This window comes from Podarcis pityusensis, assembly GCF_964106645.2.
Source record: "Podarcis pityusensis genome assembly, chromosome: 14".
NCBI classification, from domain to species: Eukaryota; Metazoa; Chordata; class Lepidosauria; order Squamata; family Lacertidae; genus Podarcis; species Podarcis pityusensis.
The window spans coordinates 35,987,378-36,014,261 of NC_138039.1; the positions used below are offsets into that span (position 1 = coordinate 35,987,378).

General features: G+C 45.1%; 1 protein-coding gene across 6 annotated transcripts in view; it reads left to right on the top strand.

Annotated features, from left to right (window-relative positions):
- Positions 1 to 26,884, top strand: part of ACAN (aggrecan) — an 85,690-nt gene that overhangs the window by 14,403 nt on the left and 44,403 nt on the right. For 2 of the 6 annotated variants that reach the window (XM_080980230.1, XM_080980235.1), the window contains exons 2-3: positions 24,357 to 24,433; positions 25,547 to 25,933. In XM_080980230.1, the coding sequence (XP_080836356.1) occupies positions 24,364 to 24,433; positions 25,547 to 25,933 (457 nt within the window). In that variant the 5' untranslated portion in view covers positions 24,357 to 24,363. Of the gene's footprint in view, positions 1 to 14,928; positions 15,344 to 24,356; positions 24,434 to 25,546; positions 25,934 to 26,884 lie in introns of those variants that run through there. The other 4 variants (XM_080980232.1, XM_080980231.1, XM_080980234.1 and 1 more) reach the window with 4 other exon arrangements.

A 26,884-nucleotide genomic window follows, 5' to 3' on the forward strand; every position in this document is an offset into this window, starting at 1 on the left:
ATGAGACATCTTATCTGTCCTGGTGCTCTAACCTGCCCGTTCCCTTCGCCTTCCCCTTGTTGCATTGCAGAAAGGTGCCTGGCCACCGCAAGGTGCCACTGTCTCCAAAATCAGTCACCTCCCTCTCCCTCCTCCTCCTCCTCCTCCCGCCAGTCCCTCCACCACTCAGCTCCTGTACAGCAGACAAACCGGTCACTGTGTGTGTGTACCCTTCGCGGCCAGCTTCTCAGCAAGCAGCAACAAAAGCTGTGTTCATTGCAAAGCCTGGACCACATACGGTGCCAGCTTTCAGCCTCTGCAGAGCAGCTCTGAACATTCAAAGTCCTTTAAAAAGAGCAAGAGTTGGGGCCGGAGCAGGGGTTAAGGAGAGAGAGAGAGAGAGAGAGAGAGAGAGAGAGAGAGAGAGAGAGAGAGAAGGTGGAATGAGAAAGAGAGTTGTTATATATTAAATTAACTTGAGCACCATGTAACAACGGAAACTGCACAGTTTGCTTTTTAAGAACTCACTGCCTCCTTGTGCGAGAGCAGAACAGATCGCCCTGTGTGTGTACGAGCCTGAAGTTCTTCGGTCTTCCATCCATCTGTGTGTACAAGGGGGAGTGGGTGTGACTGGCTGCCTCTGCCTTTCCCTCTCAATGGGCTTACAGTGTGAGATGTATAGAAGCTTTTTTGTTGGGTTCAGGAATAGATGGGCCTTTTTATTTTATAATGGGAACTATCCACCTCTTTCTCTGAATATATATATGTGTGTGTGTGTGTGTGTGTGTGTGTATACACACACACACACACACACACACACACACATTGGTGCAATACATATGTTTGTGCATGCAAATTGTTTTCTCAACATAAAATGATCACATCCCCTTCAGTTTCAAAGGAGTTGCAGGGAATTCAGAGTAGGATTGAGATGGCTTCTAAAACAATTTCCCCCCACCCTCACATGTATATTTTACTTTAGATCTCTGTGCAATGTAGGGTTGTTGTCAACAGACCAGAGACTGAAGGGTGGCGGGGCTCAACCCACCCACTGTTTATTTAGCTTTGGACCGAAGCCAAAGGAACAATTTGTGCGGTGGGCTCCACCTCCCAGGACCCAATTCAACCTGGGCTCCACCCCTATCTCTACCCACATACTGGAACTTTTGATTTCAAGAATCAGCAACTCTGTTTTGATCCACCCCAAGACTCAGTAAGGGATACATTCAAGCTTCTCTCTTATTTTGCAATGCCAAAATATGGCAGTAGCCCTCGTGTCTGTCAGGAGAACAAGGGAAATTGTGTTTGCCAGTGTTCCTGGCACCTTGCTTGTGGCTATAGGTCCTGACGAAGGAGGGAGAAGAACCCCCTCCTTCCTCAATCTTTATCCAATAGCTGTCTAAGCAGTCGGAGAAAGGAGAACTGAGTCCTGGACTTAAATTCCAGAATATTAATTTTTTTCGGTCCTGTGGCTGCGTTAGATGCTAACATGTTTGTAGCAAAAAAATGTTATGTTTTCTTTTAATCTGGAATTGTTCGCACTCATCCTCAACATACTGTTTTTAGTCTAGATTGAGTCTAGGTGTGCATTCATACAGGTCAGCTTACACCTGTTTTCAAATGGACATACTTCAGCGTAATGCAGAATCAATCTGCAGTGAGCTTTACTATTCAGAATGAAACCAGTTTCACAAGAAGCACATTTTAGGGACAAAAAAATATGCAATAGATCTAGATTGTGCGAGGACAAGCACTCAGTCTCCATGGATTCTAAAATAAAATGCTATATGTACACAGCCTATATTCTCCTTCCCAGCTTTTTAGAACTCACTCTATAGAAAAATCCATAAGGGGAGAGGGAGTGGTACATCAGAATAGAAAGCTGGCTGGATCCAAAGGAGAGGCCAATGAGCAGGAGAGAGTTTGTCATATGCTCATACATCATAGATCTGCATTTCATGCACATGTTCTTCCATCCACAGGAGTCATCCCTGCTAGTTATTAGATGTCTTCTAAACACTGCATTAGTCAGAGAAGCCTTTCAGACCTGAGATTCTCTGCCAACCAGCTTGTACTGAATTACTTGAGGTTTTTAGTGTTTTTGCTGTGTACCTCCTTGTGATATTTTTATATGAAAGTATGGTTTATAAATGTTTAAATAAAAAATAAATAAATGGAAAGGAATTCAAAGATATCCGCAAGGAGGCAGTGGTGTAGCGTGGGTTGCCACACCCGGGGCTGTGGGGAGGGCAGGGGGTGGGAGGGAGGAAAACAGTCAGAGTATGTATTGTAGGCACAGAGATAAAAAGAGTCATTTTGTTGTCTAGAGAGGTCACTTCCTGGTTCACCGGAAGCATGATGGAAGTGCAGCACCAGGTGTTGAAATTTTGCGCCCCTAACAATGTTGCGCCAGGGGCAACCGCCCCTGTGCCCCCCCCCCCATGTTACACCCCTGCAAGGAGGGGAATGAAGGATTGGATAATTTTTATTAGCATTACTCAAATGTACTTGACTTTCTTGCGAAAAATTAATGATGAAATAGTAAAGCTCTCACAGAGCAAGCTTGGACCCCAACTGCACAATACATTTAAAGCAGTATCATGCCATTTTAAAGTCATAGCTTCCCCCAAAGAATCATGGGAACTGTTGTTTGTTAAAGGTGCTGAGAGTTGTTAGGAGACCACACTTCCTCTCACAGAGCTGGTTTTCAGAGTGGTTCAGTACGTTTCCAAGCACAATTCAAAGTGCTGGTGCTGACCTTTAAAGCCCTAAACGGACTCGGTCCTGTATACCTGAAGGAGCGTCTCCACCCCCATCGTTCAGCCTGGACACTGAGATCCAGCGCCGAGGGCCTTCTGGCGGTTCCCTCATTGCGAGAAGTAAGGTTACAGGGAACCAGACAGAGGCGCCTGCCCTGTGGAACGCCCTCCCTTCAGATGTGAAGGAAATAAGTACCGTATTTTTTGCTCTATAAGACGCACCAGACCACAAGACGCACCTAGCTTTTGGAGGAGGAAAACAAGAAAAAAAATATTCTGAATCTCAGAAGCCAGAACAGCAAGAGGGATCGCTACGCAGTGAAAGCAGCAATCCCTCTTGCTGTTCTGGCTTCTGGGATAGCTGCGCAGCCTGCATTCGCTCCATAAGACGCATACACATTTCCCCTTACTTTTTAGGAGGGAAAAAGTGAGTCTTATAGAGCAAAAAATACGGTAGCTATCCTATCTTTAAAAGACATCTGAAGGCAGCCCTGTTCAGGGAAGTTTTTAATATTTAACGCTGTATTGTTTTTAATACTTGATTGGGAGCCGCCCAGAGTGGCTGGGGAAACTCAGCCAGATGGGCGGGGTATAAATAATAAATTATTATTATTATTATTATTATTATTATTATTATTATTATTATCAATCAATCTCTATTCCCTAGAAACTCTGGAAACTGAAGATCTCTGGCATCATCTTCCCTCCCCCCAAAAAATAAAATATGAATGTTGGGGACTGTAGTTTATCCACCGCAGAGCTGCACATCCCAGCACTCTTAACAAACTACAGTTCCCATGTTTCTTTTAATGGTGAGGAAATGTGCTTTAAATTATGATGTGCGCCTTTTAGAGGCGGACTTGTAGTGGGTCAAGGCAACATGGTCTGTGTCTCAGGGAGGTTGTGAGTTTGATAGGCCTGTCTTGTGAGACTTGACACATCTCAACATGCATGGCAGACCTAAAGTTGCCTTAAGGACTTTGGAGGGGGGTGTCTGGTAGATGAGCGATTTGAAGAGGTGTGGGATTTTGGTGACAAAGGAGGCATAGAGAGCCTCCAAGGGCAGGGCATTTTCTATCCATCCTAGCTGGTGCCAGTGCAAGGAAGGCAAACAGAGAACTATTTGTGAGTCAGAAAGGCCTGCTTGCCTGCCACAGACAAGATGTTTGTGTGGCAGGAAACTAATGAGAGACCGAACATTGGCTTTTAACTTGAGGTGTGGCCATTTAAACCTGTTCCGTTCATCTGGCGTGTGGTCTTGTTTAAAATGCAAATGTGACTCATTCTGCTCTTTACTCAGGAACATGCTGACTGGAAAATAACTATATTTGAAAAAACTGAAATAAGTGTGAACATGGGACATTAACAGCACTAAAAATGTCAAGATTACCTTTTGTTTTGGAAGGTTCTCTCCTTGTTTGCTTTTCTTTCACTTTTGCTAAAACTTGGGCACTTCAGCTACAGAAGCTGAGGGTTAGAGCCCTGTTCAGGAATGCTAAAAGTGGGTAGGAGGCTGAGGCACACTCCCAGTGCCCCCATCTGTGCCATCTCCATGTCAAACAGTCCCACATTGAGAAGGAAGGTTTGAAGGGAAATTTGAAGGGTGTTCATACCTGAAAGTGCTTAGAATATCCTCCATGATCAGAAACCATACTGTATCAGTGCTCCTGGTCACAACAAGGATCCTAAGCACCTTACAATCTGCTTTCAGATTTTCCCTCTCGGTGTGGGAAAGTTTGAAGTCTAGCCGGAGCTCAGTGAGGTATTGGGGGGGGGGGTATCTGTATGTATACGCATTTGCCTACCCTCTTTAAACCCATGTGCATTCACCCAAACATCTCAAGAAGACTTATTTCCCCCAAAAATCTGAACACATCTTTTCAAGATGTGAAATCTGCCTGGATATTATAATTGAGCAAGTCAGTTTACCAGCCAAACTTTTCATGGTCCAGTTCTGCTTCTGTCCTCCTGATCTGTGAAAATGAATGAAGACCTTGAGGTAGGAGATGAGACCTGCCATCTGAAGAGAGCACTGAGGCACTCCATTTCTACAATCAGGCATGGCATCAATATATTCAGCATCTGTTGGCAGTTGCCAAGGCCCCAGATCCCAGAAAGGTCCCACTGGCCTTGCTGTCTGCAAGCCACGATTTTAATATCCCACAATGTCCTTGACATAGTGCCTTTCCAGGAAATTTCCAGTGTGGTCCCACCACTGCTGTGCTGTATGCCTTCTGCATACAAGAATATCCTTTGCCAAAGGTCTCCCTTGAATCCCTGTATGTATCTATGGTGACTCATTCACAAAGCTTAGTACCTGATGAAATTCAGAGGTGGGCAAATTGTGGTCTTCAGCCAGGGCCGAGTTTAGGTTTGATGAGGCCCTAAGCTACTGAAGGTAATGGGGCCCTTTATATGTCCAGCTGTCCTTTGTCAACAACAAATTGTCGCTGTTTTTTGTGTTGAATATATGGTAGTTTATGGACCTAATAGGTATCTAAAGCCATTTGTACTAACAAATAGGAGCCTCCACAACACAAAACACTGTTGCTGTATGTAGGTTTTATTTTATTTGTTTTTTATCTTATATTTTGGAAATGTACATCCAGGGTTTTTTTCCCTTTAAATTTTTTTTTGGCCCCCAAGAGAGTGGGGCCCTAAGCTATAGCTTGTTTAGCTTATACATAATTCCGGCACTGTCTTCAGCCTTATTTCATGCAGTCCTTAGCCTACATTTAAAAGCAGTTGAGAAATCTCTGAGGGAGGTCCAAAGGCTGGTAACCAAAGAAAGAACCTTTTCGCTTGTGGCTCCCTGACTGCAGAATGCTCTCCCCAGTGAGGACTGCCTGGTGCCAACATTAACATCTCTTAAGACCTGTATTTTCCCCCACACATCTGAAGGATTATAACTAGTTGGCTGATGGACTATTTGATGCAATAGCATTGCTGCTGAAGTTTTCTCCTGGGACTCTTTTGGAGTTATTGCTTAGAGACTTCTCATAGTCAGTGACTAATATGTCAAATCATTAATTAATTAATTATTGTCAATATGTCATTAATTATTGTGAATAATAATATATAGTGAATCACTCACCTCAGGCAGTAGGTGCTGGGGGCTGGGGGAGGCAGCAGTGGTAGACCCCCCCCCCGGCTGTTCCTCATGAGCCGCAACACCAACAACCATTCCCCTGTTTTGGAGGACAATCCTGTGTGGAAGAGGTGGAGAAAATTGATTCATTTCACATTTGAAGGCAAACCTCCCTAATTCACAATTTCTGAAAGAATATGTGAACCAAAACACAGTGGGGGATTTTTTAAAAAAAGATTTGCATTTCTTCAATTTTTGTAATTCCATTCTGCAGTGTACAGAAAAGCATATTCAAAAATGCACCACATTAGGGAAGATTGCTTTGTAGGAATGTGTAAATCAAGCAATATTGTTTATGAAACCGTATAAATGAGAAGATATTAACACTAAAATTCCACAAAGACGGCTTCTTCTTCTCAGTAGTGATGTATGGAAGTGAGAGCTGGACCATAAAGAAAGCTGATCACCGAATAATTGATGCTTTTGAATTATGGTGCTGGAGGAGACTCTTGAGAGTCTCATGGACTGCAAGAAGATCAAACCTATCCATTCATAAGGAAATCAGCCCTGAGTGCTCACCGGAAGGACAGATCCTGAAGCTGAGGCTCCAATACTTTGGCCACCTCATGAGAAGAGAAGACTCCCTGGAAAAGACCCTGATGTTGGGAAAGATGGAGGGCACAAGGAGAAGGGGACAACAGAGGACGAGATGGTTGGATATAGGGTTCTCGAAGCTACCAGCATGAGTGTGACCAAACTGCGGGAGGCAGTGGAAGACAGGAGTGCCTGGCATGCTCTGGTCCATGGGGTCACGAAGAGTTGGACACGTCTAAACGACTAAACAACAACAACAAATTAATATTTGAAAAATGAGAAACTGAGAGCCAATGTGGTATCGTGGTTAGAGTGTTGGACAAGGACCTGGAAGACCAGGGTTCAAATCCCCCATTTGGCCATGAAGCTCATTGGGTGACCTTGGGCCATTCACTGTCTCTCAGCCTAACTTACCTCACAGGTTGTTCCGGAGATAAAATGAGTAGGGAGAGAGCCACGCACATCATCTGGAGCAAATTGGAGAAGGAGGAGTATAAATTCAATAAATGAACAAAATGGACTGATCCAATACCTGTGAACACCGTTCAGCCTCCTCAGGGGCTCTTAAGATAGCTTGCTGCCCTCAAGTGTGCTGGAGGATGCTGTCATATTGCCAGTGTTGTAGTTAAGATTCAGCAGCCCATCCAGCTGACTTCTGTGGAATTGGGACGCAGGTGCCATCTTTGTATCAGGCAGCAAAATGACTTGGGTCAGCCCTGTCATCTGAAGTGACCAGTACACCATTGGCTTTACCGCATGCTTTTTTGTGGTGGTACTCACCAGTACCTCCTCTTTCAGTTATCCATGGCAGCCATTTTGTGCTGACACCCACAGCACTTCTTCGTTTGCAAGTTGTACACTTTGCTACAATTCCACTCCACTAGAGGAGTGTTCGTTTAATTTTAAAAAGGGGGAGAAGGAGAGATAGTTAAATGAGCACTCCTCTACTGGATTTTTTCTTTTTTAATTTTTTTTAAAATTGTGCTACAAAACAAGCAGATCAACAGGGAAAGGTACATCTATTGTTTCCACTTTCAATTTGTAGTCTTTTTCACAGTTCGTTTGCATTTGGTGAGAGACACTTTTGTCATAGACATCTTGCAGTTGGGAAAGAGAGGGGGGAAAGAGAGATATTCTATTGCCTATTATTAGTGTAGGGATTTGTGTCAGCATCACATGGGTAGGTCCTTTATTTATTTATTTATTTATTTATTTATTTTTATTGAGCTTTTTACTTTTTTCATAGAAAAACTTCTAGGATGGCGTCACTGAGGTTCAGCGACGTGTGCATGTGTTGTTTACATTTTTTTTTAAAAAAAATGTTTTTCACCGTGTCCCATTTGTCTACAGCATCTAGCCCAGTTGGATTGCTCTAGCTGGATCACAATAAAACAAGATTCACTTTGTAATGTTTTGGAGTTTCCTGGGAAAGATTGGTTGTTAAACCACGCTGTAAATGTTATTATTTGGCAAAAGTCATATCGTAACATTTTAAATGTATGGTGTGAATGTGGCTGTCAAAGGAGGAGCCTGGAGTTTATAAATATGTGACCTTAGTAGTCAGAAGCACATGGCTGGGGAAACTTTGGCCCTCCAGATGTTGCTGAACTCCAATTCCATCGGCTGCAGTCAGCATAACCAGTGGTCATTGTTGATGGGAGTTATAGTCCATCAACATCTGGAGGGTACTTATAGCAGATGCATAGAAGAAAGATGTGGTAGTTTAAACCTCTTTCTGGGTAATCTGATGGCTAAATGTGTGAGAGATCATTGAAATGCTTGCACTGCTGGGAATTATTATTTTTTAATCAATTCTGCTTAAAAGTTGGCATTGACCTGAAATGTTATCAATAAGCTATTGCAGATTTTTTATTGTTCCTTTTTCACATTGTCTGGATTGTCATTTTGCTATTATTAACTTCTTATTTGTTGTTGCTAGCCCTTCTGGGCTTCCTCCGGGAAGTAAAAACAGGACACAAAAGCTAAAATGAAATGAAATAAGATCAGGCTGTAAGTGAGTTTACTGAATGTACCAGCTACACTGAGGGAATCTTTAAAGCAGTTGCTCCTGATGTGCTTTTCCTTTAACTTCCTCCCTTCTCTTCTTTTGCAATTCAATCATTGTCAGGCCAGCAATGAAAGGCTTTCCCTAAAGTCTTTGTTGTACCTGATAGATGGGTCTCTTCATACCTGACCCAGAACAAGCGCTTCTAAACTATCTCACTTCGGCCTTTTGTCTTCTCTGTGCTTGAGCAATTTGGCTCTGTTGAAATAAACCACTGTAGATAATAGGGAGGGAAATTAGGGAAGATTTATTTTGCAGATTTGTTTTGCACTTGGAGTTCTGCCCCAAAAAAGAGAGGAACAGACTTAACCAAAGGTAGCTATTTATTGATGGGATCAGCTGACTGAAAAGGACACCATTTTGATTAAGCGCAGTTGCTTGAATGCATTAGTCAGAGCAGCCTTGCATGGTTTTTGACTTTTCAAGCTTTGAACACAAGTCTAACAGGCTTAGAGGCCTGGTACTGCAAAATAGGGTGGGGAAGGAGGAGAGATTGTCACTTTGTCTCCCACAATACATAAATGGAGGTTGCATTTCATACTCTCCAACATTTCTCTGATGAAAATCGGAACGTCCCATTCCATAATGATAATTTTACTATTTATACCCCACACATCTTACTGGGTTGCCCCAGGCACTCTGGGTAGCTTCCAACATATATAAAAACCTAATAAAACATTAAGCATTAAAAATCTTCCAAAATACAGGATTGCCTTCAGACAGCTCGGGGGTCAGATAATTCCATACCCCCCCCAACATTTCTCCAGTGAAAATAGGCACATCCTAAGGAAAAGTGAAACATTCCAGGATCAAATCAGAAACTGTGATGGCTTCTCTAAATCAGGGACATCCCTGGAAAATAGGGGCCCTTGGAGGGTCTGGTGTTTGGCTTGATGCTCCAAGTGCAGGACTGAATTAGGAATGGGTGAATCTGTCAGTTTTGGTTTCCCATGATTCCAGTCTTAAATTCAGTTCTCCACATTTCCATAACAGTCTGCAAATTCCCTTTTTAAAAAAAAATCCCACATGAAACGTTAAAAGCGTTTTAGTGCAATTTTCTCCAATATTTTTATACCGTTGTAAACCACAAGGATATGTATTTTATGATGTAGCAGTATATACCGTACATATTTTTATAAATAAACAATGTGTGCATTTTTGCATTTTTCCCTAATGTGGTGCATTTTTGTATGTTATTTTCAATAACATTTCCATTTTTATGGATACTTAACCTTAGTATATGCACTCCTGTAAACATTCCTTAGCTGGGGAATTGCATTGCAAAATTCAGAGAAGTGCAAATTTCAAAGTACGGTTGCGTTTTTGGTTCGTGTATTATTTCAGGAAGTTTGATTTAGGTAGATTAGCCTTTAGATGTGAATGGAATGGAATTTCTCCTCATCCCCAATTAAACGTAAAGGGACCCCTGACCATTAGGTCCAGTCGTGGCCGACTCTGGGGTTGCGGTGCTCATCTTGCTTTATTGGCTGAGGGAGCCGGCATACAGCTTCCGGGTCATGTGGCCAGCATGACTAAGCCGCTTCTGGCAAACCAGAGTAGCGCACGGAAACGCCGTTTACATTCCTGCTGGAGCGGTACCTATTTATCTACTTGCACTTTGACGTGCTTTTGAACTGCTAGGTTGGCAGGAGCAGGGACCGAGCAACGGGAGCTCACCCCATCGCGGTGATTCGAACCGCTAACCTTCTGATCGGCAAGTCCTAGGCTCTGTGGTTTAACCCACAGCGCCACCCGTGTCCCTCATCCCCAATTAGAGGTATATATTAATGATCTCAGGGATACCCAGAGTTGTACCTTGGAGAAGTCCAGTCCTAGATGTTTTCATCTCAAATAGGGTAACGTACCTGAATGACTGATGCAGCAACCTGGAAAAGTACCCTCTGGGCACCTTACTTCCAGGGAATGAAAGCTGGGGGTTTTAAAAGGGATTTTGAAGATGACAAAGAGAGGAAATGTGTTGCGATATAAGAATAAAAGTTCACACTCCCTCTATAAGTGATGCTTTGCTTATGGTGGAGATGGGAGGCAACAGCCCAAAGCTATGAAGTGGGAAGAGTCATAGCTCAGTGGTAGAGCATATGCTTGCATGCAGAAGGCACCAGGTAGGGCTGGAAGAGATGCCTGCCTGGAATTCTGGAGAACCGCTGCCAGTCACTTCAGAGCTCAGTGGACCAATGGTTTGACTCAGCACAATACATCCTCCTATGTTCCTAAGTGAAGTCTCCAAAACAAATGGGTCACTTCCACATGATCACCTGCCCTTGAATTCAAGAGCAAAAAAAAAAGTGTTCCTTTCTTAAATGCTGCTTAGTTCTTAAGGAACAGTCCACACAATCAGATTTTTTTCCTGGACAAAGGCTCTGCAGTCAGAAACTAGGAATGCACAAGGGGAGGAAATTATACCCCTTCTTTGACTCCAGTAATGCACTCCAGCCATGGCCACGGTTAAACGTTTCATTCATCCTGTTAAGTCATTGCTTGGAATTAAAATACCTTTTTCCTCATTGCTGATTAGGAAGGAGTTTGTTTGTTTCAATACAGTGGAACCTCGGAAGCCAAACACCTGTAAACTTGAACGTTTTGGCTCCGGAATGATCAAAAACCGGAAGTGAATGTTATTGTTCCAGTTTTCGAATGATTTTCAGAAATTGAACGTCCAACGTGGCTTCCATGGTTTTCGATTGGCTGCAGGATGCTCCTGCAGCCAATCGGAAGCAGCGCCTTTGAAGTCAAACTTTTGGAAAGTTGAACAGACTTCCGGAACAGATTCGACTTCCAAGGTACGTCTGCAGCTCCCATTGGATGCCATTTGCCATTCATGTCAAGGGGAAGCGCAACTGTCTCCTCCTTATAACTTTAGGGAACTGTGCTAAGTCTCATAGTAACAACCATGGCAATAGTCATGAGAGCCACCGTTGGGGATGAATTCCTCCCGTAGTGTGTGTTGCATAGGGTGACCTTGAATCTTACTTTATAGAGGACAGCCCAGTATTTGAAAGCACCTTCTGAAGTTCAAATGTGTTTTAGCGCAGAACCACGCCATATATTCAACATATATGACTTCCCCCATAGGATCCTGGGAACTGCAGTTCCCCCCTCACAGGCCTGAAATTCCCAAACTATAGTTCCCAGGATTCTTTGGGTAAAGTTGCATGTTTCATAAATGTGTTAGCTGTGCTTTAAAATGTATTGTGTGGATCTTTCCTTGGATTAAGGCTGGATCTATACAGATAAAAAAAACGCTATAGAAAATAACGCTATAAAAGCTCTTAATGGAAAATCCCATTGGACGATGGATTACTGCTCCACAGCACCATCTGGTGTTGCATGTTTATAATGCAGTTATAACAATATAATGGACAAGTGTAGCTAAGTCCCAAGACGGGACCTTGAAGCTGCCCATTAGCAACACCTGAGCAGCATGAGCAGCAGACTGAGCAGGTAGGACACATAACACCTGAGCATGACCATCTTCCCTGCTCTGGTGAAATTTATTATATTTAAATGATAGTAATTTTTCTACACATATAAACTGTCAGGGTTGGATTCAGGCATAGGACAGTGACGAGAACAATAAATCATCCAAGGCCAGTGAAGTTAGCTCTTTATTCAAGGAAACAAACCACAGCTCAGTCCTAGTGGTCTCAGCAACTCTTTCTAGGAGGTCTTCCCCAAGGAAGCAGTTGCAAGGACTGAAAGTCCCCACCTTCCCAGTGCCCTAATACTCTTCCTCTCCAGGGTCTTCCCCACACAGTCTGAGACTGTGTCTGCACACAACCATCCTCTTCTCTGCCTGTTTCATTTCTCAGTGAGTTTTAGGGGAACAGGGGGAGGGGAACTGGTCACAGCAGGAGGGGGAGACTCCCTGGATTCTTCAGCATCCCATCCCCACTCTGCCTCTTGGCCACACTCCCCTCCTGCCTCTGCCTCAGCCTCGAAGTCTGAACTGCTCTCTGCCACAGTCTCTTCCTGCTCACTAAACCCTGCAACCTCTCCTGCTGCTGACACCTCCTCCTCCTGAACCAGCCACTTACCGGGTCTCAATTTCAACTGCAGTGCCGTCCCAGCTCTCTGAGTGTTAAAACCTGCCATGTCCTAACTAGGCAAGCTGCTTGATTTAAAACCCCATTTGGCTCTCCGCCCAAACTGCAGCCTTTGCATTTGGCATCTGCAGAAGGGTTTGTTTTCTTAGCTGATTCTCTCTTGGCGTTATTTGGACGTCACCCATGTATCTTCGGGTGTTTGTGCTGCTGAGACTCAGAGGCAGGAGGACTTGGATACGGGCTCGCTTTGACAGCATTCAGCCCATCTCTGCGGGTTCTCCTTTCTTTCTCTTCCCCTGCTTTTTTTGTTTGCAGGATGGCTGCCAAGGATGGAACACTTCCCATTTAAACGGCTGCTTAGCTCAGGAGTCACCAAAGTGTGTCCACCAGTATCTACTACAGTGTTCGCAAAAGGTCTCAGTAAATAGCCCCTCCAAAATCGACAATGCATGTGAGGCTGCCTGTTCTTCCTCAGTTCCTGCATTGAGTTGGAACAAACTAGTTTCATAGGATCATCTATTTGTGAAGAGCTCTCCATACTTTGCCATGATGAAGGTTTCAGATTCAATCCCTGGTGTTGCCAGCAGTAGCATAGTGGCAAATTCGGAAGTGCAGGGTCCTTCATGATAGTCACAGCCACAACCTTGTTAAGATTATACAACCTTCTACAATAAACTTACAATTATACAACAGCAATAATTAGGGATATTTAGCAATGGTCAATCCAGATCTCCAGGTGTCGCCTTTCAACTAGATCTAATATTTTCTGTGCACATACATGAGGAAATGGTTTGGAGTGCTCTCATAGCTTCTTTTGGAGTGACTTTAGTTGTGTTCTCCATGAAGTCCCATTGCATATCATACCCTTGAAACTGAAGCATCTTGTGTTTTCAGTGTCCCAGAGTGTTTGCTTTGGAGCATACAGTGCCTAAAAAGCTCCCAGTTCCTGCTGATTGGGTAATACTGGCATATCCTAGACACTTCAGTAGGGACTCCGCTGCAGAAATAGTAATGGGTGTTTGATACCACCACCACTGCATGAATGGATCTTAGTTATTTCAAAGTTCTTGGATAGAAGAGCTGGAGAAATCTTTATACAATCTTGGACAAGCAGCTTATTTATAACCTGGCTCATTCTGAGGTAGCATTGTACATCAGCTTTATGCCAGAGTTTGGAGAGATGATCTCCCCAGTACTGGATTAAAGTTCATGCATAGTGAGCTACAGAGTAGAGGCCCTGTGACATATTCAAGGTCCTTGTGGAGTATTTTTGTTTGAATGGCCGTCATCATATCCTCAGTGGTGGAGCTTCATGCTCAGGCACTGGGGGGTGGAGAGCAGGAGGGGGCAGGACTGGCGCGTGTCCTGGGGGTGTGGCATGGCGCCCAGCACGGGTTGGGGAGCAGCTACGATGGCACCCCACCGGGATCGCGCTGCTGGGAGCGGTGCGCTCCCCCCGCACTCCTCTTCCTCTGCCAGTGCATATCCCTGGCCCTGTATTCTTTTAAACTTCTCCATATCCCAAAGATGCTTTCCAAAAATGCTTCTTGAACTTCACGCTCAGGGCCAATCTGCTGCATCAGATCAACAGAGGAATAGACTACTGAGGAAGCCTGGTGGCGCAGTTAACCAAATGGTCATCAATTGCAGCAGCAGCAGCAGCATTTTGAGGGATGAAAATGCTCCAAATGCACACCCACCAATGATGGGATAGGGATATTTGCCTTCTTCGCATACCAAGGATGAGTGTGGAATACCCATCCCTTCCTGCTACAAATACACAACCTGTCACGCATTGCCAAAAGCTGTTGCCTGCCTGCTAAGCAGTCTGTTCATTTACTCTGTGATAATTTGTCCTGTGATGGAACTATGAGAGTGCTTGTTCTTTTGGCTACAGATATATTAGAAAAACAATATTTGTTTTCCCCCCCCCTGCAATATTGCTATCAGAAGCCTCAGCATCTGAAACTGAGACGGATTATATCTCTGTGTAAATTACTGAAAATTATTTCTAAATTTGCACCTAGACATACACATTAGCAGCTGTAAATTTCATGCCACTCGGGGCCCTCTTAGGAGCCGACACACAACAGAACACCCTGGTGCTACAATCCAAATTACAATCTTCCTCCGTTTTGGTGATGCTGTGTAAGCGATGATATGTGAAAAGCCACCATCACATTTCGAGTGTCTGGGTTTGTTTTTGTCTATGTATTAAAGAGCAGCTGCTGTGTAGAAGATGGGGTGGGAATAAAGATCAAGCCATAGGGGCTGCTTTTCCAGAATCTACGTACCAAACCACCCCATCACAAGCTGCCCTTTACCACAGGAGACAAGCATTACCTTCTTCCAGTGCCATGATATTGTTTCTTGGTTGGTGGAAGAGCATCATTATGACATGCACACAGATTCAGCAGATGAAGCAAAAAGCTTATTTCCTCTCCTGCGTCAAGCCTAGAGGGATGTGTTGGCTGCCAGCTATGTCACCCACAGCACCGGTTAACTCTGCTTGGTCTCGCGTCTTACCGCTGAGCACCATAATGGCCTTCAATAACACAGAACGTTGTGTTTTGTCTTTCGGCATCTGCGTACATTCCTTTTTCCGGCAACCTAGGAAAGCTAAGGCAGATGCTTCCATAGAACCATGCGTCCAGCTTGCCCTGCTTACTTGCTGCCTTGAAAGGACCCTACCTTCTTTCTCCTCTTTTCTTGAAGGACCCTGCTAACCTCTAGTCTGAAGCAGCTAGCCCTGGAGACTTAATGGAGATTCAAACCTGCTGACTTCTAGTTCGAGGTAACCAACCAGCTGCCCTTTGGTTTTGTACGTTTCTGGGAATGGCATAATAAACCTGGAGTCAGAAACGGGAGGAGGAAGGAAGCAAATAATGAAGATAGGGTTAGGGTTAACCCTTACTGTGCTAATTCACCTTGTTGGGTCACCTTAGAAACCCACCAGTTAGGTAGTTTTAGACTCTGGGTTTATGGGTCTTATGGATGGTTTGCCTCCAGAAATTTGTATTGGTTTGTTTACTTCAAAATGTGGTAAACCAGCCCTGCTGATCTCATTCTCCTGAGCAGGGCCTTGGACCTCTTGCCCCCAAATTCTACCTTAACAGCAAGCACGGCTGGTATCCACTTGATGGGGAAATAATTTCTCGAGCTGGTTTTAAGGCAACAGCCCATGCAGTATTGCTTTCTTTCTTATTTGTTTATTTGTTTTTTTTAAACTGAATGGCACACTCATGGAGATGTTTAAAGGAGGGGAAAGATCCTTGAGTTTTCAGCAGCTGCACTCCAGCCTACTATTATATAAGGAAACATGGTCTCTTGTGTGAGAGAACTTTTGATGGACATTGGGGTATTTAAAATATGTGTGTGTTGTCAGAGACAGAGAGGAGAGAGAGAAAGAGAGAGAGAGAGATGTTGGCTGTCATGAATATTATAGTAGAAAGAGAAACCCCCCTGGGCTAAAAACCTATCTCCTTGACATTGTTTATAGCAGAACAAGAGCTCCTCAGAGTACTAATTGCTTTAATAGTGTAAGCAAACTCCTTCAGTTACTTGAGGAAATCTCCCTGTTGAGATAAAGGTCTTGTTGAAGCTAGCATAACACAGTAGCTGAGCCTGCAGTACTTTTACTCATTTACCTGGGAACAGTGCTTTGTTTTCTAAAAATTTTTTTAGGGGAACTCTCATTTTCCTACTCATATTGAAATACTGCCCCTCAATGAGGCCAAACTCACATTCACAAAATGTTTAGGGGTATGCGTACCTCTGCATACCCCCCGGGGGGGGAGCACTGCCTGGGAGCAAGTCCTATCAAACTCATCAGGACTTACTTCTGAGTAGGCAGGTGTCAGCTTGCATTGGAAGAGTCTTGCACTCCGACTTGGGAAGCCTCTCTTTTGAATCTTGGGTCTCTGCCGTGAACTTACTATGTAGCCTTAGGTAAGGCACAAATACAGTCAGCCTCCACTCCTCATCTGCACTATAATATAACTCACATCTGTACTCACTTCACAGGGTCATAGTGAGGACTGAAGCAATGTGTCTGAAGTGCTCTGATCCCTCTGAAGCAGGGTTTAGGGCCTGTCATCTTCCAGATGTTGTTGGATTCAACACCCATCAGCCAGCAGAGCCACGAGTCAAGGCTGATGGGAGTTGTAGTCCATCTGGAGGGCAGCAGTTCCCCATCTCTGCTCTCAAGTAGTGTAGAAAAGCTAAGCTATTAATGATGTTATTACTGTGGTGTATTCTCCCTGGAATAACTGAGCACAGGGGGCACTGAGGAGAAAGGAGGAACATACCAAAGCTAGGCTTCCCCTTTCTAATCTCATTTTCATATTGGACAGCACTCAAGAATTGTCAACAGTTGCTCTGCAAGGAGAAATTGAGCAGGTGGAAACTTTTCCTATCGCTGCACCTGTGGTGGCGATAAAACTTCACCTACTGAATTTCTGCCTGTTGTGCCCATTAAAGCAAGGATGGGATGGGGAACTTCCAGTGTTGTTGGACCACAACTCCCATCATCCCTGACTATGGGCCATGCCAAGCAACAGCTGGAGGACCACAGTTTCCTCATCACTGGTTAAAGGCACAGGAGCCATTCCTGGGTGTGAGTGTGTGAATTGTTTGCAAACCAACACAAGCTTTCCTAATTGCTACCCTTGCCAGACGCAAAAAAGAAAATAAGCTGTATAGTTGGCATGAGGTGGACTTGTTTTCTTTTCTTTTTAAATATATTTTAATATTTTAATGTTTCAATATTTTAATGTTGTATTTTAATTTTGTTTTTAAGTTGTAATCATTCAACTTGTTTTTATTATTGCTTGTTAGCCACCCTGAGCCCGGCCTTGGCTGGGGAGGGCGGGGTATAAATAAAAATTATTTTTATTTATTTATTTATTTATTTTAAAAATGCATCTGCAGGGACCCTGTTTTGAATGTTTGCCTTCTGTTAGGATCTATCTTTTTGCTTCCATGCCACAGGACCAATCATGGTCAAGGTTCTCCACATCTGCCTTTTAAGGAAAAACAAACAAACATGGGGCCTTCCAGTCATGAAACCTTGAGCTTACATTAGACCACATCTGCACAGTATATTTAAAGCAGTATCATACCACTTTAAACAGGTATGGCTTCCCCCAAAGAATCATGGGAAGTATAGTTTGTTAAGGCTGCTGAGAGGGTACCCCCTACTACCCTCACAGAGCTATATTTATCAGAGTGGCTTAACAATTAATCCCTCTTCCCAGGGAACTCTGAGAAATGGTAGGTCTCTGAAGGGACCAGGAGATCTCCTAACAGCTCTCAGCACTCATAAAATTGTATGAGCCATGCAGGGGAATTCTCTCCTTTATATGCTAGTTTTCTGAGGGCAAGGGTTTTTGCACACAGATATGTGACCCACACACAGGGAAGCCCCACTCCAAACATTTAAAGCACACCCATTGCACATTGGAAGCACATGGCTTTCAGTTCTCAGTACCCTTAAACTACAGTTCCCAGGATTCACTGGGGGAAGTCATGTGCTTTAAATGTGTGGCGTGGATCTGCCCACACACATACCTGCAACCTGAAATGGTACAGTCCAGGAAAAGCTTGACCACTGCATCCTGCTGTATAAACATGGCTCTCAGCGAGAGAAAAAGCAGACCCTCTTGTATGGCGAGCGCCAAGAGGATATATTTTCTTTTTCCATGTGCCCAAAAGGGAAAGCTGTTCCAAGCAAAATGTCTGGGTCTGAGGAGTTTCCACCACAGCGGTTGATCAGGTTCTTGTTGAGACTAGCACTGTGTGCAAATGGCCTCTCAAAACTCTCTTCACTCTATTCGTAGTCTGAGAAATTAGAAAGGGTGAACCATTTCATTGAATCTCTCTAGAGCAGTGGTTCCCAACTTTTTTGGGCCATGCCCCACCTAAGCATCTCTAAAATCCTGATGGTACGGTGGTACCTCGGGTTAAGAACTTAATTTGTTCTGGAGGTCTGTTCTTAACCTGAAACTGTTCTTAACCTGAAGCACCACTTTAGCTAATGGGGCCTTCTGCTGCCGCCGGGCCACTGGCGCGCGATTTCTGTTCTTATCCTGAAACAAAGTTCTTAACCTGAGGTAATATTTCTGGGTTAGCGGAGTCTGTAACTTGAAACATCTGTAACCTGAAGTGTATGTAACCCGAGGTACCACTGTAATTCTTATTATTCAAAAAGTGGACTCCTATTCACATGGAGGAAGCCTAAAAGGCCATTAACAATTGTTAATAACTCATTCTCGAATTGCCCCACTTAAAAATCAAATTGCCCCCCCCTGGGGCATGTGCCCCATGTTGGGAACCACGGCTCGAGAGAGAGGAGAAATTCTCCAACAGTTTCTCAAGAGTGAGGCTCACCATTAACAGTGACAAGAACTCAAAGGTGTTTTTCTTTTTCTTTTTTGCTGCCACTGCAAATGAGGCCAGTAGCAAATGCGCCTTCTGCCTGGCTGCAATTTGGTCTCTTCCAAAAGAGAAGTGTCTCACAAGGGGAGGTGGAGCCACTGGACCAACTTCCTGGCAGCTGGGTCAATTTTGCCTACCAAAGGGAGAGCAGGAGGTCAGCGTGGGGAGGTTAGTGTGGCCCAAACGCACTACCCTCTCTCATAACACTAGCACTCATGCACAGTGACACTGTGTTGCCCCTAAGATGGGGGGAGGCATCATGCATATGTGGAATGCCCTCCCATCAGATGTCAAAGAGATAAACAACTACCTGACATTTAGAAGGCATCTGAAGGCAGCCCTGTTCAGGGAAGTTTTTAATGTGTGACATTTTAATGTATTTCTAATCTTTGTTGGAAGCCACCCAGAGTGGCTGGGGAGGCCCAGCCAGATGGGCGGGGAACAAATAATAAATTATTATTATTATTCACGTCCTGCGCACTTCACACAATGTCGCAAACATCTCTGAACGCTCCCCAGGCCGGTGCATCCTTCTGCGACGTTGCACTGGGGCCCCTCAATATTGGGAGGGCTGAGCCCCCTTCAAACAATTATTGAGAGTTCGGAAGACAACTCCACCCCCTTGAGTTGGCGCACCTGCTCATTGACTATCAATGAAGCTGAATGTTGGAAAATTCACAACCGATAAAAGAAAGCAGTGCATAGTTAAGCTATAGAAATTGCTGCCACAAAAGGCAGTGATAGCCACCAAATCAGATGGCTTAAAAAGAAGTCATGGAGGATGAGACTATCAGTGGCTACCAGCCATAGTGGCTAAGTTCTGCCTCGAGGGCCGGAAACTGTAATGTTTCCAGCCAGTGGGTTGCAAGCTGACCTTTGCTGAATCACACTACCATCTTTTCTTTCGTATATATATTTTATTAAATTTTCTGTTTTCCAATTTAAGATACTCATTTTTACATCCTTAAGATATCAATGACTTCCCTTCTTCTCTTTCCATGGTTCATTTTGCATATCATAAATCCCTGCATATTTTACAGAAATTATACAATTCAGCATTCCATTATTGCATCTATCAAAGCTTGTTTACACTGCTGAATTTATCTTAATGCTGCCAGCGTACACCATTCTTTCCCATATATCCAATAAATATTTTCCAATCTTCTCTAAACGTATGTTCTTCTTGTTCCCTTATTCTATATGCTAAGTCCGCAAGCTGTACATATTCTGTCAACTTCAGCTGCCATTCTTCTTTAGTTGGGACCTCGCTCGTTTTCCATTTGAGGGCTAACAAAACATGGGCCGCAGTAGTAGCATACATAAATAACCGCCATCTTCTTCCTGCTGTGCTCTCTAGCTTTTAGGACCAGCTTCCAGCTTTTGGCTCCATTTGTATAGTTGCCTCAGAGGCAGCTGCTTCCTTCACCCATTGACACAGTTACCTGGTGGTGGTGGTGGTGTTGCTAATCTGGTTGCAGTAGAGGCTGCTCCATTAAGACAAATGGGGCACTGCCCCACAAACCCCCAGCTACCCTCAGCCAGTCCTCACCTGCCTGCCTTCTTACTTACAAGCAGCCAGGGGAGAGCACAGCCTATCAGCTTCCTCCTCTTTACCTTAGTGCCGCCATTGGAGAACACAAGACAGAAGAGAATGGGTTGACTCTGCCTGTAATTGGCTCTCGCACCACCTGCTGTTGGTCTCCCTGCCTTCCGCCCTTCCAGTCCCAAAGGGCACCACCCACTGCTGATTGGCTCCAGGCAGCTGCCATTTAAGTTCCAGTACTGTCTCAAAGCAGCACCACATCACAGGTGCTAGAGGAATTAACATGGTAGCCAGGGCCAGCCCAAGACTTTTGGGCACCTGAGGCAAGACATGCCACCAATGCTTCCCCATGCAGATCCAGGCACATGCTCCAGTGGAGAGGTAGGCGCATACCATCCAAGCTGGTTTGCCTCATGTCACCTCATTGGTGTGCCAGCTGTTATGGTGGCAAGCTAGCTTAGGGGCTGCAGGGCAGACCACATGGCACACCTTTCTAGCCACTTCCCCCCCCCCCTCAGAATTTGCCGTCTGAAGCAGCTGCCTCACTCTGCCTCATGATAGGAAGCTACCAGACTTAGTGCCAGAAAAAAATTAAAGGAGGTCCTGGAAATGTGCTTGGCTGCCCAAGAGCCCTTCTGGAGTAATGGGGTCCTGGTAGATGCCAAAGCATATCACATGGTGATGCCAGGACTGTTGTGTTAGAAAGAAAGAAAGAAAGAAAGAAAGAAAGAAAGAAAGAAAGAAAGAAAGAAAGGAGAGAAGGCGAATGACTGGGTAATAGACAGCTGGGTAATAGACCTAAACAGCTTGTTAACATTAATTGCAGCTTACTGAAAGTAATCGCAGTTTACTGCACCTTTGGGGGCAAACAGTAGCTCTGGTGGGGGTGATTTTTCTAGCAGGAAACCAGCACAAGGAACAATGTGGATCAGAAGTGTGACGCTGTATTAAGGCACTGCTGGCTGCTTTTGGTTCAAAACAAAAGTGAATTAATTAGACACACACGCACACAATGTGCTTTGGCTCACAAAGTCCTCCTGTCCTGTCCTCTTTGGGCAATTGATGATCCAGAGAGAAATGGAGAAAGATAGGCCTATTCAGAAAATCGATTTATAGGCTGGGTCCTGGGTGCTTGAAGATGACAGCTCTAAGCTATGTTTTCTTCCAAGAGTGAAATGCTAGCTCCCATTACAGCAGACGCGAGGTGCACCCAGTGAAGACCTGTTCTCTTTATGGGGCTTTCAGATTTTCCAAAATCTGGCTGTTCTTTCCAATGTAAGGTGCACATTTACTTAGACGGAAATCCCTTTGCATTCGTTTGTATAAAACTCAGACACCTTCAGTGCATCCGTGCGTTCAGCTAATAACCTGGTTTTGCCCTCCAATGCACACATACCTCTGCCTAATGGGGCTGACATAAATAATTCTGCCAGCTCCTCCTTCTTAGAATATAACTTGGGAAACAGGCTGGTCCAAACAGATCCTTATTTCAGACGCTCCAGGTATCCCTATTTTCCAGGGACATCCCTGATTTAGAGAAGCCGTCCCAGTTCCTGATTTGATCCCGGGATGTCCCACTTTTCCTAAGGATGTCCCTATTTCATTGGAGGGTAAGGAGTTATCTGACTCCCGAGCTGTCTGAAGGCAATCATGTATAAGAAGGGTTTTTTCAATGTTTAATGTTTTATAATGTTTTTATATATGTTGGAAGCTGCCTAGAGTGGTTGGGGCAACCCAGTAAGATGAATAGTAAAATTATCATTATGGAATGGGACGTCCCTATTTTCAGTGGAGAAATGTTGAAGAGCATGTTATTTTGTTTCAGTTAATTTGATGACCAAGGAATTGTGGCAATTAAAACAAAAAATAATAAGGACAGGAGAGAAGAGCATCATCCCAAGTAGCTAAATGTATAAAGGAGTTTCAGTCTTGGGGTGGTTTGGAAGCCGGTCAGAATGGAATAAATTTCTTATTTTTGCTACAGCTGAGAAAACACACACACAAAAAGTCACAGAAGTATATTTATTTCTGTATTTGGGTTCCAGCGTTTGCCTTATTTAAGAAGGGGGGGGAGATGTAAAACGAGTTCCTCCCCTGCCTAAAAACTATCCCCTCCCATTTCCTGAAGCAAGCTGGATTTTGAACAGAAAAACTCTCAGTTCTAGGAAGGCATCTTGTGAAAACAATCAGGGATTTGTTCACAGAAGTGTGCACCAAATCACGGGACCCAAATGAACCAGAGCTCCTCCACATTTCCTCCGTTATGTTAGAGCCCTGTTTGGGCAGGACTCCCCAAGCATCAGATCTCTGTTCTGGCCCATGGTGTGGTTGAGGGGTCACAAAATGAAACTGACTGGCGGTTGGTCCAAGTTTGATAAACCAATGTCCATTTTTATGCCATATTTATTTACTTACAGTAAGAGGCGGGGCACCTCAGACTCAGGAGCCAAATGTGGCCCTCCACACCTTTCAGTGTGGCCCTTGGGACTATTCCCAGGACACCCTCTTCCCCAGCCACACCCCCTCTTATCAGACCACACCCTTCTCCAGCCCTGCTTTCCACCCTCCTTAAGTGGTTTTCCCATCTAGAATATGTTTTTTAACTCTGATAATGCATCTTGCCTACCTGAATAGAGGAAAGAGAGAGAGCAGTGTGTCATGTTGTGTAGAAAATGGTCTGCATTCCTGACTACCAGCACCCAATTTTGCAAGGGGTGATGATGGCTGCTTGCTTAGAAGGATTCCAGAAAGAATGATAATATGAACGCCAGTTGCTTGGGAATACAAGAGGGGGGGAGTCTATGGCACTCACAGTCTGCTTGCAGTCATCCTAGAGGCACTGCACAAAACACAATGCAGGAATTGGTGGGCTTTTGGTCTGGTCCTGCAGGATTTTTCTTATGTCCTTATGGTGCTCAGATGCAGAAAAACAGATGACTAAGAGGCCACAATAGAGGGGTGTTTTGGTTTGTTTTTCGATTAGTATAGAGAGAATGGACTCACAATTTTTCTCCTTGTCTCATAATACTAGGCGGATCACCCAATGAAAGTGATAGGCACTAAGAGCATAGGAACAGAATAAGAGCCTGTTGGATCAGGCCCAAGGCCAATCCTGTTTCCACAGTAGCCTACCAGGTGCCTAGAAAAAGAAGGCCACTTTGCTGAATCTTCTCTGAATATCATCCACTATTTTCATGTGTTGGCCACCACTTTCTCTCCAGTTTGTTATGTCTTTCTATATGCTGCACCTTCACCAGAATTGGTTCCAGGATGTTTTTTTACATCATCATGATAGATTGTATCCAGCTAAGTTCTAGTTGGAGTACAGCCACTGAAATTAATGAACCTTAGTTATTCACATACATTCATTTCAATGGGATTACTCTGAGTAGGCCAGCATGGTATAGCGGTTAGCAGTTCAGTGTAGGACCTTGCAAATCAGGGTTCATCCTCACTCAGCCATAAAGTACAGTGGGTGGCCTTGGACCCAGTCACTGTCTCTCAGCCTAACCTGCTACACAGGGTTACGTAGGAATAAAATGGAGAGCGGGTGAACCAAGTTTGCTGCCTTGAGCTCCTTGGAGGAAAGGTAGAAACAACAACAACACTGGATACAACCTAATTAACATTACTAATTAGTAATATATCAGACAGGGAAGGTTCTTCTCCCCCATTGTCATTTCCAGATCGCCCCTAGTTGAACTGACGCTTGCTCCACACCTCTCGCAAATACAGGAGCCACTCTCACTTCTTGCCACCTTCGTTCCACAAAAGATGGTGCTGTCCATTTCTCTCTAACACAGCTCTTTTGTCTTTGTGCTTCTTTCAGGAAAACAATGACCACTTTTCTACTAGCCTTTGTGTGTTTGCGAATCATCACTGCAGCTGTCGCTGTGGAAGTTTTAGGTATGTGAGACCTCCGGAGCCATCCTTAAAATATATGAAGTTTTGTGTGTGGATAGTGTTAGGCCTCAAGCCCCTTCCTGTGAACAGTATCCTGTTCTCACAGCGGCCAGCCAGTTGCATGTGGCAAACCCACAAACAGGACCCAAGAACAAGAGCACTCTCCCTTCCCCTAGTATTCAGAAGCATTACTGCTTCCAAACATGGAGGCAGAATCTAGCTACCAGTGGTGTGAGGTCTATGGACATGGGGCACTAGGCTAGTCCCTTACATGTTCCCAGTAGATTAGAATATTAAAGCCTAGCACCTCCTTCCCAAAGCCTGGGAAGCTTCTACCTGGCTTAGAGAGGGAGGCGCCAGAGCCGTCTTTCCCATTGGGTTTACTGGCGAGTTGTGCCAGGGCGCCGGCCTCTCAGGGGTACCCCAGTGAGTGGGGGAGCTGCGCAGCTTTGCCAGTGGCCTCCCCTTTCCCTCCTGCATGTCTGCCAGCTGCGCCCCGTCAGCCATATGGCTGGAGGATGTGCAGCTACCTTCCCAAGCGTCCCCTGGAGGAGAGCGATCCCCGCAGAGGCTTAGGATGGAAGCTGCGCCCAGCCAACTATATGGCTGGCTGATGTGCAGCTACCTTCCTAAGTCCCCACGGGAGGCGAGCAATCCCCGCAGAGGCTTGGGAAAAGGTCAACAACTCTGGGAAATGGGGGGGTGGCGTCAGAGGGAGCTTTGAACCACAGCACCAGATATGCTTAAGACGGCCCTGGGAGGCACGATGCTATGACTGAGTCCAGGCCCTCCCACCATCTTCCCAAAGCCTCCCCAGCTTTGGGAACGAGGCAGCAGGACTCTAGTATCCTGTCCAAGGCCTGGCGCCCCCTTCCCAAAGCCCGGAAGTTTCTGCCCGGCTTAGGGAGGTGCGATGTTCATGCGTGCAACATCAGGACATTGTGATGTGGCACACATGATGTCGGGGGCCCCATCACCTTTGTAAGCTGGTGCCTCTAGGCCTAATGATGCCCCTATGAAAGATTTCACCGCATGCCACCAATAGCCACCATGCCTAGCAATGGATGAATGCTGCTGATTTCTGCCTCTCTCACCTCCTCATCTTCTTGGAATCAGCAGATCATGGTGCCACACTGAGTGTGAGCATACCTTTACACTCCCCCCTGCGCATTCCCCTGGGAAACACCCTGACCATCCCTTGTTACTACATTGACACATTGGAACACGTCACCACGTCTCCGTTCACCCCGCCTCTGACTCCGCGGATCAAATGGAGCAAGCTTTCGGGCGGCAAAGAGGTTGTCTTGCTGGTGGCCATGGATGGGCACGTGAGAATCAACACTGCATACCAGGAGGTGGTCTCTTTGCCCAATTACCCAGCCATACCCACTGATGCCACGCTGGAAATCAAGACACTTCGCTCCAACGATACCGGGATCTATCGCTGCGAGGTGATACATGGCATTGAGGATAGCCAGGACACCGTAGAGGTGAAGGTAAAAGGTAAGGTTGCATCTTTTCCTGTTGCTGCCGCTATGGCTGACCTTTTTGAGTTGGGTTATCCAGATGGCCATGCACTTCACACAAGGAGTGGTTGCCAGGGCAAGCTAGCAGGGCTTACCGCACCTTCCACTACTGGCATTTCTGCAGCTTACCAGGAGGCAGTGAGTTTGGCGCGGCCCACCGTCACCAACGGCTGTTAGATGCAAGAGAAGTTGGCAACCATGGAAGTTTGCTTCTAATTGCAAGAGTGGGGGGATTTTGACAGGCCCGTGACATTGTCAGAGACTGGGCAGAAGAGGAATGGTGGAGACCTCCTCCCCATCCTGACCCTTACCAGGGAGGAAGAAGAGGAAGATAGTATAGATTTACAACAGGGGGTTGAGGGAGGTCGCAGCTCAGAGGCTGATGAAGGGGGAAGTTGGGAAATCATGGGAGAGCAACACCTAGCTGAAACATTGTCATTAGAAAGCTTTCCAGGCCCTCCATACCCCAGAACCCGGAGAGCCTTAAAAGTAGGAGAGCAAAGAACTCAAAGACAGAGGACACTTCTCAGCACCCGTAGAGGAGATGATGAGAATGAGGAATGAGAAAGTGGGAAAGACGACGGGTGCAGAAATTTTAAAAAGGCTGTAAGAAACTTTTCCTTGTCTCTATAATTCCTGGGCAACCAGCCGGGAGCCGCTGACAGCATCCTGACAGACATGGGGCAAAACGTTTAACTGCATTCTGTGCTTTCCATGGTAGTAATCCTGTTCACCTATCAATTGGTGTTAAAGGTGGGGGGGCAAATAGACTGATCAAATGGACTTACCCATTTAATGTCACCACCATGGTCACCACCATGGTACCTTTCCCCTGCCCGTCCTGAAATTTGACTTGAAAGAAACATTGTGTTGTATCCAATGAGAATAAGTTGCGGTGTGTGCTTGGTTGCAGCGTGTGTGTTTGTGT